Source organism: Schistocerca nitens, chromosome 4 (genome assembly GCF_023898315.1).
Source record: "Schistocerca nitens isolate TAMUIC-IGC-003100 chromosome 4, iqSchNite1.1, whole genome shotgun sequence".
NCBI lineage: Eukaryota > Metazoa > Arthropoda > Insecta > Orthoptera > Acrididae > Schistocerca > Schistocerca nitens.
In genome coordinates, this window is record NC_064617.1 from 566,226,039 (window position 1) to 566,241,667 (window position 15,629).

General features: G+C 39.9%; 2 protein-coding genes across 4 annotated transcripts in view; one reads left to right on the plus strand and one right to left on the minus strand.

Moving 5' to 3' along the window:
* LOC126252871 (tetratricopeptide repeat protein 17) overlaps positions 1 to 12,240 on the minus strand; it is a 319,229-nt gene extending 306,989 nt beyond the window's left edge. For all 3 annotated transcript variants that reach the window (XR_007545864.1, XM_049953825.1, XM_049953827.1), the window contains exons 1-2: positions 12,036 to 12,240; positions 11,570 to 11,835 (exon numbers count right to left, since the gene is read on the minus strand). Coding sequence is in view for 2 of the 3 variants with exons in the window: in XM_049953825.1 (XP_049809782.1) it covers positions 11,570 to 11,835; positions 12,036 to 12,143 (374 nt within the window). In the remaining variant the exon portion in view is untranslated. The remainder of the gene's footprint in view (positions 1 to 11,569; positions 11,836 to 12,035) is intronic.
* Positions 12,241 to 12,382: 142 nt separating this feature from the next.
* LOC126253055 (soma ferritin) overlaps positions 12,383 to 15,629 on the plus strand; it is a 52,507-nt gene continuing 49,260 nt past the window's right edge. Inside the window, exon 1 of the mRNA XM_049954140.1 lies at positions 12,383 to 12,566. Within this exon, the coding sequence (XP_049810097.1) occupies positions 12,462 to 12,566 (105 nt within the window). The 5' untranslated portion in view covers positions 12,383 to 12,461. The remainder of the gene's footprint in view (positions 12,567 to 15,629) is intronic.

Sequence of the window (15,629 nt, forward strand, 5' to 3'; positions counted from 1 at the left end):
GTGGTGCTTAGGCATGTACTGCATTAGCAATTGTTCTATTTTTAGGTCAGGCAGCATGTTAATAGATGGCTGCAGCTGTGTTCACCTTTAAATCAACTGGAAACACTGAATTGCAGATAAATATTACAACGTAAAGCTGGCATATTCTGATAGATTTAGTAGCACAACATGGCTGATCCATATGAAATCCAAGCCAAAAGAATATGTCGATCTCTTGAAGGAAGTAATCTGGGTGATACTGATGGTGAGAGTCTGAAAACAGTGAAGGCACTGTATCAGAAGTGAGGGACAATAGTGGTTGTGTTGACAAAGGCAGTTTTTCCCCCAACTATCATGACGGTGTAGCAGAGCTGGCAACAGGTACAACAACAATTACTGATGTGTGGAACTGGGATAATGTTTGTAATAATCCTTACATTACCAAGAGCAGCACTGAAGGTGAGATAGATGCTACTATTCACAAACCCCTAGGCCAAAACCCATCAGAATCATATGTAACTGATCAGTTTTTGATGTCACAGTTCTGAGAGTCGGTGATCAAGGAGACAAATTTATTTGCTGCTAAAACACGTGCAGAAACAACTGTACATGTGGAACAAAAAAGAATGCTTGACAAAGCACACTGGTTTCCTGTGGCAGTAGATGAGATGGAGGGCCATTTTGCACTCATCATACTTATGTCCCAAATAAAGAAACCTTATGTAGAACATAATTTATCAAAGAGGTAAATAATACAAACTCCTATTTTCGGTAAAACTGTGCCTTTTAGGAGATTCAAAGTCATTTCCAGGTATCTTCATTTTGATATTGATTCTGCAGATATGCATCATGACAAGCTGAGGAAGGTCAGACCAGTTATTATTCTTCTTGTTGAGAGATTTTAAAGGCTATACAGGCCTGGGAAAATTTTTTGTGTCAATGAGAATCTGATGAAGTTCAGGGGTAGATTTTCATACATGCAATACAGGGCAAGATTTGAGCGCAATATTTGGTTTGAAAATATATTAAGTATGCTCATCTAACAATGGATACTGTTACAGTTTTAAAATTTATACCTGTCTTGAGGCAGAAAAAGTATTCAGCATCCCAGCAAGTGAGAAATTGTTTTGGATTTGTGTGAGACTTTTGAATGGAGAACAAAATACATGGATAATCATTATGGTTTTCCCAACTTGTTTCTAAAGCTATTGGAGAGGAAGACATACGCAGTTGGAACTTTAAGACCAAACAGGAAGAACATGCCACCACAGTCAAGAACTCAGTGCTCAAAAGAGGTAAACTGACTTCTACGTCAGCAAATAAAGTTGTTGCTGTGAAATTGATTAACAAATATCAGTGCACATCCTGTCAACCACTTATGATCGACCCGACTATGAAGAATAGGGTGAAAAAAATAAGAAGCCTAAGTTGAAATCTAACTGCATCAGTCATTATAACAAAGGAATGGGTGGAGTTGATACATACAGCCAACACTTAGCATTACATCCTCTTAATTACATCCTCTCATGAGAAGATATGTGAAGTGATATAAAAAATATATTTTCATATGTTAGACATGGAAATTCTCAATGCAAGTATAGTACACTGTATGATGATCTCCAGTAAAAGAAGAACGACTTTCACAGATTTTCATCTCAAGCTGGCAGAACAAATTCTGTGTAACAATGTCAATAAAAGAACTGTACGCCAATGTGTTAATGGGTTGCAGTGGGGCACCACATCAAATGCTTTTTAGAAATCTATGACTATGGAATTTGCCTGTTGTCCTTCAGCCATAGTTCACAGGATATCATCTGAGAAAAGGGCAAGCCGAGTTTCGCATGAATGATTAAATTGTGCTCAGAGTAAAATTCTACCAGGCAGTTTCCCCTTTCATACCCCTCACCAAGTCAATGTTATTCTGTTTTTCCTTCTCATCTATTCCTAGTACTGGATTCCTGGCCCCCATCATAATTAAATTTTCATCTCCTTTTACCATCGGAATAATTTCTTTTGTCTCATACCACATTTTTGGCATTACAGAAGCGCCAGATTTCACCCATCTGCTTTGACCCATGATGCCATCAATATGGCAGTAACGGCTACTTCCAGCATTTACAAAATGACAACAATGACGTCACTAAAGACACATGCCAACAAATGTGAACAAAAATAAAAATGACACAATAACATCTCCCTTCAAAAATAAAATGAAACTAATGGGACAATTGCGGAAAACTGGGGGTTTTAGGGTGGGGACAAGCTAAATACACAACAATAAAAAAACACCGCACCATCCCAAAACAAATAATACACTCCTGGAAATGGAAAAAAGAACACATTGACACCGGTGTGTCAGACCTACCATACTTGCTCCGGACACTGCGAGAGGGCTGTACAAGCAATGATCACACGCACGGCACAGTGGACACACCAGGAACCGCGGTGTTGGCCGTCGAATGGCGCTAGCTGCGCAGCTTTTGTGCACCGCCGCCGTCAGTGTCAGCCAGTTTGCCGTGGCATACGGAGCTCCATCGCAGTCTTTAGGACTGGTAGCATGGCGCGACAGCGTGGACGTGAACCGTATGTGCAGTTGACGGACTTTGAGTGAGGGCGTATAGTGGGCATGCGGGAGGCCGGGTGGACGTACCGCCGAATTGCTCAACACGTGGGGCATGAGGTCTCCACAGTACATCGATGTTGTCGCCAGTGGTCGGCGGAAGGTGCACGTTCCCGTCGACCTGGGACCGGACCGCAGCGACGCACGGATGCACGCCAAGACCGTAGGATCCTACGCAGTGCCGTAGGGGACCGCACCGCCACTTCCCAGCAAATTAGGGACACTGTTTCTCCTGGGGTATCGGCGAGGACCATTCGCAACCGTCTCCATGAAGCTGGGCTACGGTCCCGCACACCGTTAGGCCGTCTTCCGCTCACGCCCCAACATCGTGCAGCCCGCCTCCAGTGGTGTCGCGACAGGCGTGAATGGAGGGACGAATGGAGACGTGTCGTCTTCAGCGATGAGAGTCGCTTCTGCCTTGGTGCCAATGATGGTCGTATGCGTGTTTGGCGCCGTGCAGGTGAGCGCCACAATCAGGACTGCATACGACCAAGGCACACAGGGCCAACACCCGGCATCATGGTGTGGGGAGCGATCTCCTACACTGGCCGTACACCACTGGTGATCGTCGAGGGGACACTGAATAGTGCACGGTACATCCAAACCGTCATCGAACCCATCGTTCTACCATTCCTAGACCGGCAAGGGAACTTGCTGTTCCAACAGGACAATGCACGTCCGCATGTATCCCGTGCCACCCAACGTGCTCTAGAAGGTGTAAGTCAACTACCCTGGCCAGCAAGATCTCCGGATCTGTCCCCCATTGAGCATGTTTGGGACTGGATGAAGCGTCGTCTCACGCGGTCTGCACGTCCAGCACGAACGCTGGTCCAACTGAGGCGCCAGGTGGAAATGGCATGGCAAGCCGTTCCACAGGACTACATCCAGCATCTCTACGATCGTCTCCATGGGAGAATAGCAGCCTGCATTGCTGCGAAAGGTGGATATACACTGTACTAGTGCCGACATTGTGCATGCTCTGTTGCCTGTGTCTATGTGCCTGTGGTTCTGTCAGTGTGATCATGTGATGTATCTGACCCCAGGAATGTGTCAATAAAGTTTCCCCTTCCTGGGACAATGAATTCACGGTGTTCTTATTTCAATTTCCAGGAGTGTATAAAAAAAAATTAAATTGCAGCATTCTCTACACCAATAAGACTACAGGAATCACACATTTCCCTTGACCTATATAGCCCAACCACAGTTATCAATAACAAAAAACTAACACCTACAACTTCAAAAAGTGGAACCAAACACTCACAGCTCAAAAACTCAAAAACCCAAAAACCCCATATTCACTCCATCAGTTAAAACACAAACAACCTACAATAAATATACAACACACAAAATATCACAATTACTATACAATAAAACCAAAACAATACAAACAAAAGCCGGCAGTACACTGTAGGCATGCGCGCATAAAAACACACACACACACACACACACACACACACACACACACACAATGCCATGCCATGCCACAAACATGAAAACTAACATACTCGGCAATAAGACCAAACTTCTGCAGAAACTGAATGAGAGACATCATATCATCACCCATCTCAGAACATCATGATACACTATCATATCCACACCTAACAAAAAAGCAATTTAAAGACTTCTTTACACACAACAAACACCAAACTAACCAGATCTAACAAATATGTCAAACACATAAACAAGAAAGAACCTTAATCACTCACTGAAAACATTTCCACAACCCATGTTACCGCACCAACTACTTAAACTCAAAACCACATTAGCACGATAACAACCAAAACTCAAATGAACCCAGTCCACAAGTTGAGCTCAGCACACCCACATCCACCACCAGAGGGCACCATCAAATACAACAACACAACATCTACAAACACAATCTACTAAAAAACTCCACACCATAATGAGGTCACACACACCACACCATTACATCATGGATCAAAGCAGACAGGTGGAATCGGACGCTTCTGCTGACCCACATTTTCCAATCTCTTCATGATCTGCAGAGCTAGTAGACGCACAAACTTGAACTATTGTGATGTCTACTTGGCTAGTATAATGCATTCACTATACTTTTCATAATAACTTACCAGAATTCCTTTTTTTCTTATTCATTATTACACTTCGTCCTGCATTACCCCTAATTGAATCTGCATAAGTAACCTTGTAATGACCTGACGAGAAGACACTTCGTTCCTGCCACTGCATGTCACTATTTTGCATCATATGTAACTTCACAACCTACCCATTTACCTATTCTAATCCTCTACCCAAACAACCCGATTAAGGGATCTAACATTCCATGATCCAACCATCAGAACAACAATTTTGTTTCACCTAATGACAGCATCCTCCTGAGCAGTCTCCACTCAGAGATCCAAATAGAGGACCATTTTACCACTGGAATATTTTATCCACAAGGAAGTCATTATCATTAATCCGACAGAAGAGAGGCCATGTTGGCTGATGCTACAAGTTCAGATCAGTCAGTCAGTCAGTCAGTCAGAATGTTGCCTTTGCTAATACTGACAAGCTGCTGCCCCTGTTCAAGAATCATTTTCGTCTAATTTCACCACAGACGCCCCTGTGATGTGGTTGCACCTCTATCTGTATTGTAGAGGCAAACAAGGCACCTCGCCTCAGCTAGTCCATGGTTAGTGGTGGTAAGGAGAAGGGTGGGGGTGGGGGGGGGGGAGACTGTTGATATACCTCCTCATAAATTCATATTTCTCTTATTTTATTGTTGTGGTCATTATGCAACATGTATCCAGAAGGAATAAACATCGCTCTTCTACTTACTGTACTTCATTATTCATCATTTGATTTTGCATCTCGTTTAGTAGCCATGCTTGCAGGCAAAATTACTGGATATAAGGTCTGCCTGTTATGTACAAACATTTTTTCCCCAGCCATTTGCATAACAGGCAAATCCTATATCCAGTAATACACCATTTAATTTTACAGTGTGAAGTGGTATGGAAGAGTACCGCTAAATCACTTATTTTCACCAGAAAAAAAGCATTGCTTTCTGAAATATTGCTCCTTTCTCAAATCAAACTGTATAACAAGAGAGTGTGTATAAACCATTATGTGACACTTTACATGATGTAGTTAATAACTCTGCAAAAAAGGTAATCACAGATTACGCAAAATAACTGACTAAATATATGTACATCCTGGACAACAACATGGTGAATGGGCTGTTAGAAATCAAGCACACAATCTTCACATAAGGATTTAATATATTATGCTCAAGACTGGTGAGCTGGGGTTCATTTGGATATGGAGAAGTACATTTGTCAGCTCAAAATGCATAAGAAAATTTTCACTGATATGACTGATATGAACTACTTGTGATTTACATTTATTCTTGCTTTTGCTCAAGCTCTCTATATCTAAACAGAACTAATATTGAATTTGTGCCCAAATCAGCAACACCAATCCCGACAAATATACCGAGTGTTAGTGAACTGTTCACTGTCAATGCAGTTTTAATTGGAAAGAGAAGGCCATACACGAAAAAGAGACAAAAGTTTATTTTGAGGACTTATGAGTATCGTAAAGGGTACAAAACACTGAACCAGTAAATATTACTATACAAACTTTTAATTCACTGAAGTGTTCAGTACTACTTTGGCAATTCACCAACAAACTATCACCCTCTAGCCTTAACTTTGACTTCAACCTAAGCTACAGATCAGTATCACATCACATCTACAACTTTGTATTCACATTTATTGTCCTCACCAACTCATAATAAAACTGTCTGCTTCCTACCACACCTAGACTTCAGGATTTTTTACAGATAATTTTGTCAACACAAACTACATTTCACAAAATTAACATATGCAAAAGAATTCTTGTCAATGTTTATTCTCTTTCTATGTGCACACATATGATGTAGAACCACAACCACCATTGGCAACAGCAGCACAGTCACCAGCGACAGCAGTATCCCCAGAATCATTATCATCAGAAACACAGCCAACAAGAAAAGAATCAACACCAATAACGTAAAACAAAACATCAACAGAAGTAATAGGAGCCACTCATCCCCTTAACAAGACAAGAAGTTCACCACCATGCCATCTAAAGGAGCAGTGAACACTGGAAAACCCATCAAATGGTCATATACTGAGGAAGAAGAAAGCAGAAGTTCCATTCCATCTCAATGATTTTTTGCTGAAGGGCTACGGGAAAACCACAGTAAGATAAGTACAAGTGTAATGTTCTTACATACTAATGTGCAGTCTCTTAAGAATAAACTTAATGAACTACAGTATTGGCTGGAAAACTTAAACAGCACTGTGATTTCAATAAATGAACACTGTCTTAGCAATGATGAACCAAAATTAAGTGTACCATTTGGATATGAATTGGCAAGCAGCTCCTGTAGAACAAGTATTAAACATGGTGGTGTATCTGTATATGTTAAAAAGAGTGTGAACCTAATCTATGAAGTTATAGATGTAAGTGGACTGTGCAAATGAGATGGAATCCAAAATTTTTGGGACTGGTGCTGCTAACTAGAGACTAGGAGTAGTAGATCTTTGCACTACTAGGTGGCGAGAGCCGCGTATCTGCTGAGTCAGTGTGCGGAGTGGCATTCAGCTGGGAGGACGTGTTGTGTGTCCACAGTGATTTTCGTAATACTCTGTGTTTGGTGTACGGCGATTTTATGATGGATCTGCGAACACAAAAGCACATTTGTATCAAATTCTGTGTGAATCTCGGGGAAAGTGATACGGAGACCCTTGCAATGATTCAACAAATGTTTGGGAGACAGAGCATGAGCCATACACGTGTATTTGAGTGGCAAGCTGCATGCTCGGTTCAGGGCCAGCCGTACAGATGTCGAAGATGAGGCTCGCACTGGAAGGCCCATTAGCCACACAACGCCAGACATTGCTGCCAAACTTCAACAATTGGTTCGTGTGAATCGATGTTGAACCATTCAAGGCCTTGTGGATGAAGTGGGTATTGGTTACAGGCATGTCAATGAATGTTGACTGATGAACTGGGCATGCATCGTGTTGCTGCAAAAGTTGTGCCAAGGATCTTGACTGCCGATCAGAAGGCACAGTGTGTTGAAGTGTGCACAGACTTTCATCAGACCGCATCTGATGATCCAACCTCCTTGTCACAGGTTATCACCAGTGACGAGAGGTGGATTTATGGTTATGACCCAGAGAGAAAGCAACAATTGGCCCTTTGGAAGCGCCTGGGCTCTCCGAGACCCAAAAAAGTGAAACAGGTGAAGAGCAAAGTGAAGAGCATGGTCATCATTTTCTTTGATACCAAGGGAATTGTGCACAAAGAATTCATCCCACCCACCCAAACAGTGAATTCCACGTACTACTGTGACGATTTGCAGTGGCTCCGTAAAAATGTGTGGCGACGATGGCCTGAACTTTGGCATCAAGGGAACTCACTGTTGCATCGCGACAATGCGCCCTGTCACATGTCCTTGGTCACCAGGACCTTTTTGGCAAAAAACAACATGGCAGTTGTACCACACCCACCGTACGCGCCAGATTTGGCACCTTGCGACTTCGTGCTATTCCCAAAACTGAAACTCAAGTTGAAACGCCGTTGGTAGAGAGGATTCAAGAAGCATCATTGGTGGTGATAAACACCCTCAAAGAACAGGACTTCCAGAAAACTTTTGACCAGCGCCAGAAGTTCTGGGACCGGTGTGTACGTGCGGATGGGAACTACTTCGAGGGTGATGGTGACCATTAATCCAAATGTAAGGTTTTCAACAGTTGGCAGCACCAGTCCCAAAAATTTTGGATAGCACCTCGTAGAAGCAAAATTTAAAGCTGCAGCCATAATGTTGCCAAACCAGGAAATTTTAAATGCTTCAGTATACTGCCCCCCAAAACATAATGAAGACCAGTTTGTGGAGCTTCTGGAGAACCTGATACTGTTGCTACTCAAATACAAAAATTACAGAATACTAATATTTGGTAATATCAATATAGACATTAGGTTTAGGAATAGAAAGGTTGATCACTTGCTAAATACATTAAGATCCCTTAACTTCAGTTGCGTAAATGACAAAACCTCAAGACATGAAGCATGTCTAGATAACATAATGTGTAATTTTCATCTAAACAAAACAGAATACAACACAATCAAGCTAGACATTTCAGATCATGAGGGACTATGGCTCAGAAAAACTCTTAACAGTAGAGCAACTGAAACTTCCACAGACCGTAGAAAAACTACAAGACCAATTAATGAATCAATGCTAAACAAGTTGATAAGTAAATGGAATTTAATAAAATGGGATAAAATAATAAACACTACAAATGCAAATGAATCAACTATCAAATTTCTAGAACTGTTAACTGAAAATTTTGAAGCATGTTGTCCTAAACGATGCAAGAAAATATCAAAGCAAAATCATTACACCAAACCCCACATCTAAGTACAATAAGAATCATAATAGGTCCAAGCACAATAATGCTGACAAGAAAATGTACATGGAAGTGAAAAAGATTTACAGGTCTGAAATCAAGGCAGCTAAGTGCAAAGCAAATGAGACATATATACTGAATTCATTAAATAAATGCAAAGCTGCATGGGAAATTATTAAAACAGAAACTAACTGTGATGATAAAGATACCAGTCCTCAATCAGATAACAGCATAATGGAGAGTGAGTAAGGCAGAGGCACTGTTGCCAGAAATGAACGTAAGCAGACACACAGCCTTCACTGGACTTGTGTAACTGAGAAGATGGTCAATGAATCAATAGCTAAGCTCAGTAATTCTAGAGCAGAGGATTACTATGGTCTCTCAAATTATGTTATTAAATATATCAGAAATCAAACTGTAATGCCATTGACTAAAATAATCAACAAAATTTTAAATGACGGTAATTATCTGGAATGTTTAAAAATATCTGTAGTTTAACCAGCACATAAAAAAGAAGATACAGCATCGCCAGACAACTATCGACCAATATCACTTATACCCATAATATCAAAAATAATAGAATATTGCATGCATAAACAGATGAGTCAATATTTTGAACATAATGATATATTCAGATCGGCACGGAATGGTTTCAGATCCAGCCTTTCTAAAGTCAAAGCAGTTGAGAGCATGGCAGCAAAAATATACAATTGTTTTGAAAATAAAGATATTATCTGTGCAACACAATATTCTCGTTAAAAATTTTTTTTTAAAAAAATAAATAAGAAGAAGAAGAAAAATACTCTAGCACTATGGAGTGAGAGAGAATGACCTATGACTAATGCAGTCATACTTGGGACAATAGAAAACAGTTAGTTAAGGTAAATAATCAACTGTCAGCATGTCTCCCAGTTGTAAAGGGCGTACCTCAAGGATCTGTTCTTGGACCTTTCCTTTTCATTATTTATAAAAATGATTTGCCTGCAGTTGCATCATGTGATGCAGTGCTATATGCTGATGACGCAACACTCATCACATGTGATACCAATCTCGAAAATGTGCAACACAGCATGGCAGTGGCAATGGAGAGGTACACTACTTGGTTTGAGACAGATGTACTGCAGAAGAATGATAATAAAACTGAAGCTATTGTATTCAATCTGAATGCTCCCAGTCATGATAACAAAACAGTAAAATTATTAGGATTTTATCTAGATCAAAATCTCAGCTGGGATATCCACACAGGAAAGATATGTGGCAAATTGGCACGTGCCATATATCTGCTGTACAAGCTGAGGAGCAGTGTCAGTAAAGAACTTCTGCTATATGCACATTTTGCATTCTTCCATTCGCACTGATTTATGGAATACTATTATGGGACAATTCTGTCGGCTCAAAATTGGTGTTTAAATGGCAAAAGAAAGCCACAAGGTGCATAGCAGAACTTAGCCCATAGGAATCATGTCGAGATTATTTTAAGAAACTAAATATAATGACAGTGCCTAGCCTGTATATTTACAACTGCCTTGTCTTCGTTAAAGAGAATCTGAGTAAATTTGACTTAAGGAGAACAGTTCACGACCCTAACATAAGAAGTGGACATACAATTAATATACCATATGCTAGGCTTGCAAAGATACATTACAGCTACAAATATCTTGGTCCTGTCTACTTCAATAAATTAGCTAGGCTACCTAAAAATGCCTACACAGTGCCAGTAAATAAATTTAAAACTAGTCTATTGAGGTGGATCAAAAGTAAAGAAATTTACTCTGCTCAAGAGTTCCTTGAGTACAGTATGTGACAAATGACCAATTTTCCTTATGAGACTGAAATATACATTAACTGCACACCATACATATACCACACTGTGCAACGATTTTATTACTGTTTCATGTACTTATTGTTAATTATCAGTTTGATTATTTATTTGTCATTCACGGAACTATATAGTTCATTTATCTTGTAACAGATCAATTAGGAAACTTCTTGTTGTTACTGGCATTTGCACAAATACCGTGGAATAAAACATTTTTATTTGTAAACACATCATAGTTGATTTATGGAACAAAGCAACATCAGGTACTGGTAGGTTTGGAAGGCCACAAAAATTTACAGATTTGTACAACATATAGGAACTTTCGTGTGTGAAAATTTGAAATCTTGCCCTTTTTTAAATAAGTTCAACAATTAAAAAATCCTGCAAGTAACATTAAAGTTTTCTCGATAATGTATCGGTGTCAAAATTAAAAAATAGACATTTTAAATATCGTGTTTGTTACTTACGTTTTGTAACTTAATAAAGCAAATTGTGTAAAGAGAAAAATTTATCGTCAGCCAATCTTAAGACCAGTCTTCGAATTTGTTTTTTCGATACTACACATGTAATTCTTCACTACAGTTTTGTAGTGAAGAATATTAAGGTTGACTGTTGTTATTTTCGCAGCGCTGCTATAACAGCGTACCCTTACAATCTACAATTCGAAACACGTAAATGGGTCACGAGGAGTCATTTACATAACTCGGTAACAGACCCATAACTTCTTACCTTATTCTTTCTTTAAGGTCTCCTAATGCACTGTCATATAAGTCTGTATCTGTTAAACGACGGCCAGCACGAATACAATCACTATCTTCAGAGTAAAAGCGCGTCTCAATGTCAGTTGCTCCCTCAAGGCTCGCCCAGTGTCTGTCAATTGCCGCTTTTCGGGAAATTAAATCATGATGTAGGTGATCAATTGCTCGCACTCTACTCTCTTGTTCTAGCAGAGCAAAAAGGTCATATGGCCGTCGCAAATGGAATGCTGAATCAAGCTTAAAGAAAAAATAAGGTCTGTTAGCTGAAATGCATTTACAGTTACAGACAGATATTTTATTACCGTATATCAGCACACCAACAACAAAAGTATCATTGTGTTTGGAATCTGTAGAACTGTCTGTATTTTGCAATATTTAATAATATATAAACCACTGTGTGAAACTTGACTTCTTGAACGATGTTATTTTACATATACCTGGGCCTGTATACGTCCATTTTCGGTCACTACCCAGTGAGTGACTGCGAAACAGCGTGTAAATACACTGTAAATTACGACCAACAATTTCAAGCCAACCTCAACCATTTTAAAATGAGTATTTCAGCAAACACATTGTATTTGTCACCTGCCCGATTTGTTTATTTACTTAGCAGAAACCAATACAAGCAGTGGGGAGGAAACTTGTCAGGTTTGCCAACATTCGCATCACATGCAGTACCCACGATGCTGCGGTACTGTCAAATTGTTCCAGTTCAGAGACAGCTTGTCTAGAACCTTGCAGGTTTGATACACAATATCTCTGAGCAGTACAGTTAACACTTTGACGTTTGGGAGCCCACAGGCGATTGACGGATCAAAGTAGCTCTCTGCTTAGCAGACACCGAATAATACTTCTGCAAGAAAATGACAGAGAGTCAAGTTCGTCAGAATTTTCACAAAGATAGTGAAGATGCCATTAATAAACAAATAAATATGGAACTTTATGCAAGCTATGTGTATTTGTCAATGGTTAGTACAGAGATCAGGTAATTCGTATATTATAACTACTTTTTTTAGGAAACTGTTTTAACAGAATTCTAGACAAATGACTTATGACATTTGTAGTTGCAGAATCTTGTCCGAAAGACTGCAGCATGAGTCAAACGTGCAATTACAGTTATACCCCTAGCGCGTATTGTGTAATGTATACGTATAATTTTACAAAAATGCATGGTGCGTTAAGGAAATCACAAACTTTACAGAAGCGCAATTACAATAACAGTTAATATGGGTTTCATGGGCATATGAAGGGTTTGTGCGCTAAGCACTATGGTGCGCTAACGTCCAACTTCCAATTAGTGTGCAAAAATTATCAAGTACTTCAAGCTATAATCCAGAGGTAAACAGGTCCTGTTGAATGTACATAACAATCTGTTTTTAGCAAGCCAACTTCGGATAGCTATTATTATTTGTATTTAATTTAGCGAATCGTACAGTTTTGTGGTGCCAGTGCTGCAAAAGTTTACTACTTATGGAAGTACCAATATTCCTATATTTTACCTGTTAAATCACTTGGTGCCAGACAATTAAGAGGCGTTTCTTGTGCATCATCATTAAAATGCTTATGGAACACCAACATGGAGGTAATTTTGTGTACCCTAAAAACCATAATTCAAAATTCAGATTTTACTTGCCATGAATTAAAGCTGAAAGTTTTTATGGTGTCAGACTTACACTAAGTGAGGCTGCATAAAATTACCCCAGTTTACACATTTTAATAAACCAGTAATGAATAATTTTATGATTATCCTTTACCTGTTGTCTAGTGCTTTCCCTTAAAAGTGAAGGTATCTTAGCATGGAGGATACTGATAGGCATAATCCGTATCACTTCAGGAGGTGGTTACCTTCATAGTCTTGGATGTTATTGAATTTAGCATTTGTTAAAATTCAGGAGTAAGTAAGAAACATGTATTTTCTTGTTTTCTCCAAAAAAAAAAAAAATCCTGCACCAAGATACAGGCCTCCAAAGATGATACTGTGAACACCATTTTAAAGATGTGAATTTCAGAATTTTTTTTTTAAAATGCTGTATCTCTTTATCAGTTCCAGATATTTTATTGGAGTTTTTTTTATTTGAGAGATAATTGCTTTATGACACAATGGTATCCTCCATTTGGACATATTTGTCAAAGGTATTTTACTGTCACCTTTTGAATTTTTTTTATAACTGAGAGAAAATTTTTTTTATTAAAAATGCCAGTCCAGAACAGTTAGATTTTTTTCTGTTGATTAGTACCATGTGGTACTAAATTCTTTGTATAGGAGAGCTTCCACTTTTAAGTTGGACAGGTTTTATTTATTTATTTTTTTCCCCCAAGAATAATGTAGGTCTCCTCTGAAGTTGTTTTTTACAAACTTGTTTCTTACAATGTTTATTTCTGTTATCTTTGTTGCAGTTATTTCTTATCAGTTTCTTTGTTGCAGTTATTTCATATCAATTTCTTTGTTGCAGTTATTTCATATCACTTTCTTTGTTGCAGTTATTTCTTTTCACTTTCATTTTTGCAGATATTTCTTACATTTTGTTGTACACGCATCAAAAAAGTTCATCGCCTTGGTTCTGAGAGTTCTGGAACCTGTACAGAAAATTGGAATAGAGATCAGCATGAACATCATTTCCACCCTTTTTATTGCTTATGAAAATCACACATTGCATGTTGTACCACCATACTGCAAGACCTTGAGAGGTGGTGGTCCAGATTGCTGTACACACCGGTACCTCTAATACCCAGTATCATGTCCTCTTGCATTGATGCATGCCTGTATTCATTGTGGCATACTATCCACACGTTCATCAAGGCACTTTTGGTCTAGATTGTCCCATTCCTCAACGGCGATTCGACGTAGATCCCTCAGAGTGTTTGGTGGGTCACGTCATCCATAAACAGCCAATTTCAGTCTATCCCAGGCATGTTTGATAGGGTTCATGTCTGGAGAATATGCTGGCCATTCTAGTTGAGCAGTGTTATTATCCTGAAGAAAGTCATTCGAAACATGTGCATTATGGAGGTGCGAATTGTTGCCCATGAATATGAATGCTTTGCAAATATGCTGCCAATACGGTTGCACTATCAGTCAGAGGATGGCATTCATGTATCATACAGCTATTATGGTGCCTTCCATGACCACCAGTGACATACACTGGGCCCACATGATGCCACCCCAAAACAGCAGGAAACCTCCGCCTTGTTGCACTCACTGGACAGTGTGTTTAAGGTGTTCAGCCTGACTGGGTTACCTCCAAACACATCTCTGGCAGTTGTCTGGATGAAGGCATATGCGACACTCATCGGTGAAGAGAACGTGATGCCAATCCTGAGCAGTCCATTCGGCATGTTGTTGGGCCCATCTGCACGGCGCTGCTTGGTGTCATGGTTGCAAAGATGGACCTCGTCATGGACGTCAGGAGTGAAGTTGTCCATCATGCAGCCTATTGTGCACAGTTTGAGATGTAACACGACATCCTGTGGCTGCACAAAAGCATTATTTAACATGGTGACATTATTGTTGGGGTTCCTCTGAGTCATCAATAGGTAGTGGCAATCCATTGCAGTAGTAGCCCTCGGGTGGCCTGAGTGAGGCATGTCATTGACAGTTCACGTCTCTCTGTATCTCCTCCAGCTCCGAACAACATCACTTTGGTTCACTCCGAGACACCTGGACACTTCCCTTGTTGAGAGCTCATCCTGGCACAAAGTAACAATGCGGATGCGATTGTACTGCAGTATTGACCATCTAGGCATAGTTGAACTACAGACCACAAGAGATGTGTACCTCCTTCCTGGTGGAATGACTGGAACTGATCAGCTGTTGGACCCCCACCGTCAAATAGGTGCTGCTCATGCATGGTTGTTTACATCTTTAGGTGGGTTTAGTGATATTTCTGAACAGTCAAAGGGACCATGTCTGTGATACAATATCCACAGTCAACGTCTATCCTCAGGTGTTCTGGGAACTGGGTTGATGCAAAACGTTTTTTTATGTGTATAGTTTGTCAGTTTCTTTATCGTGGTTGTTCATTGCAGGTTTC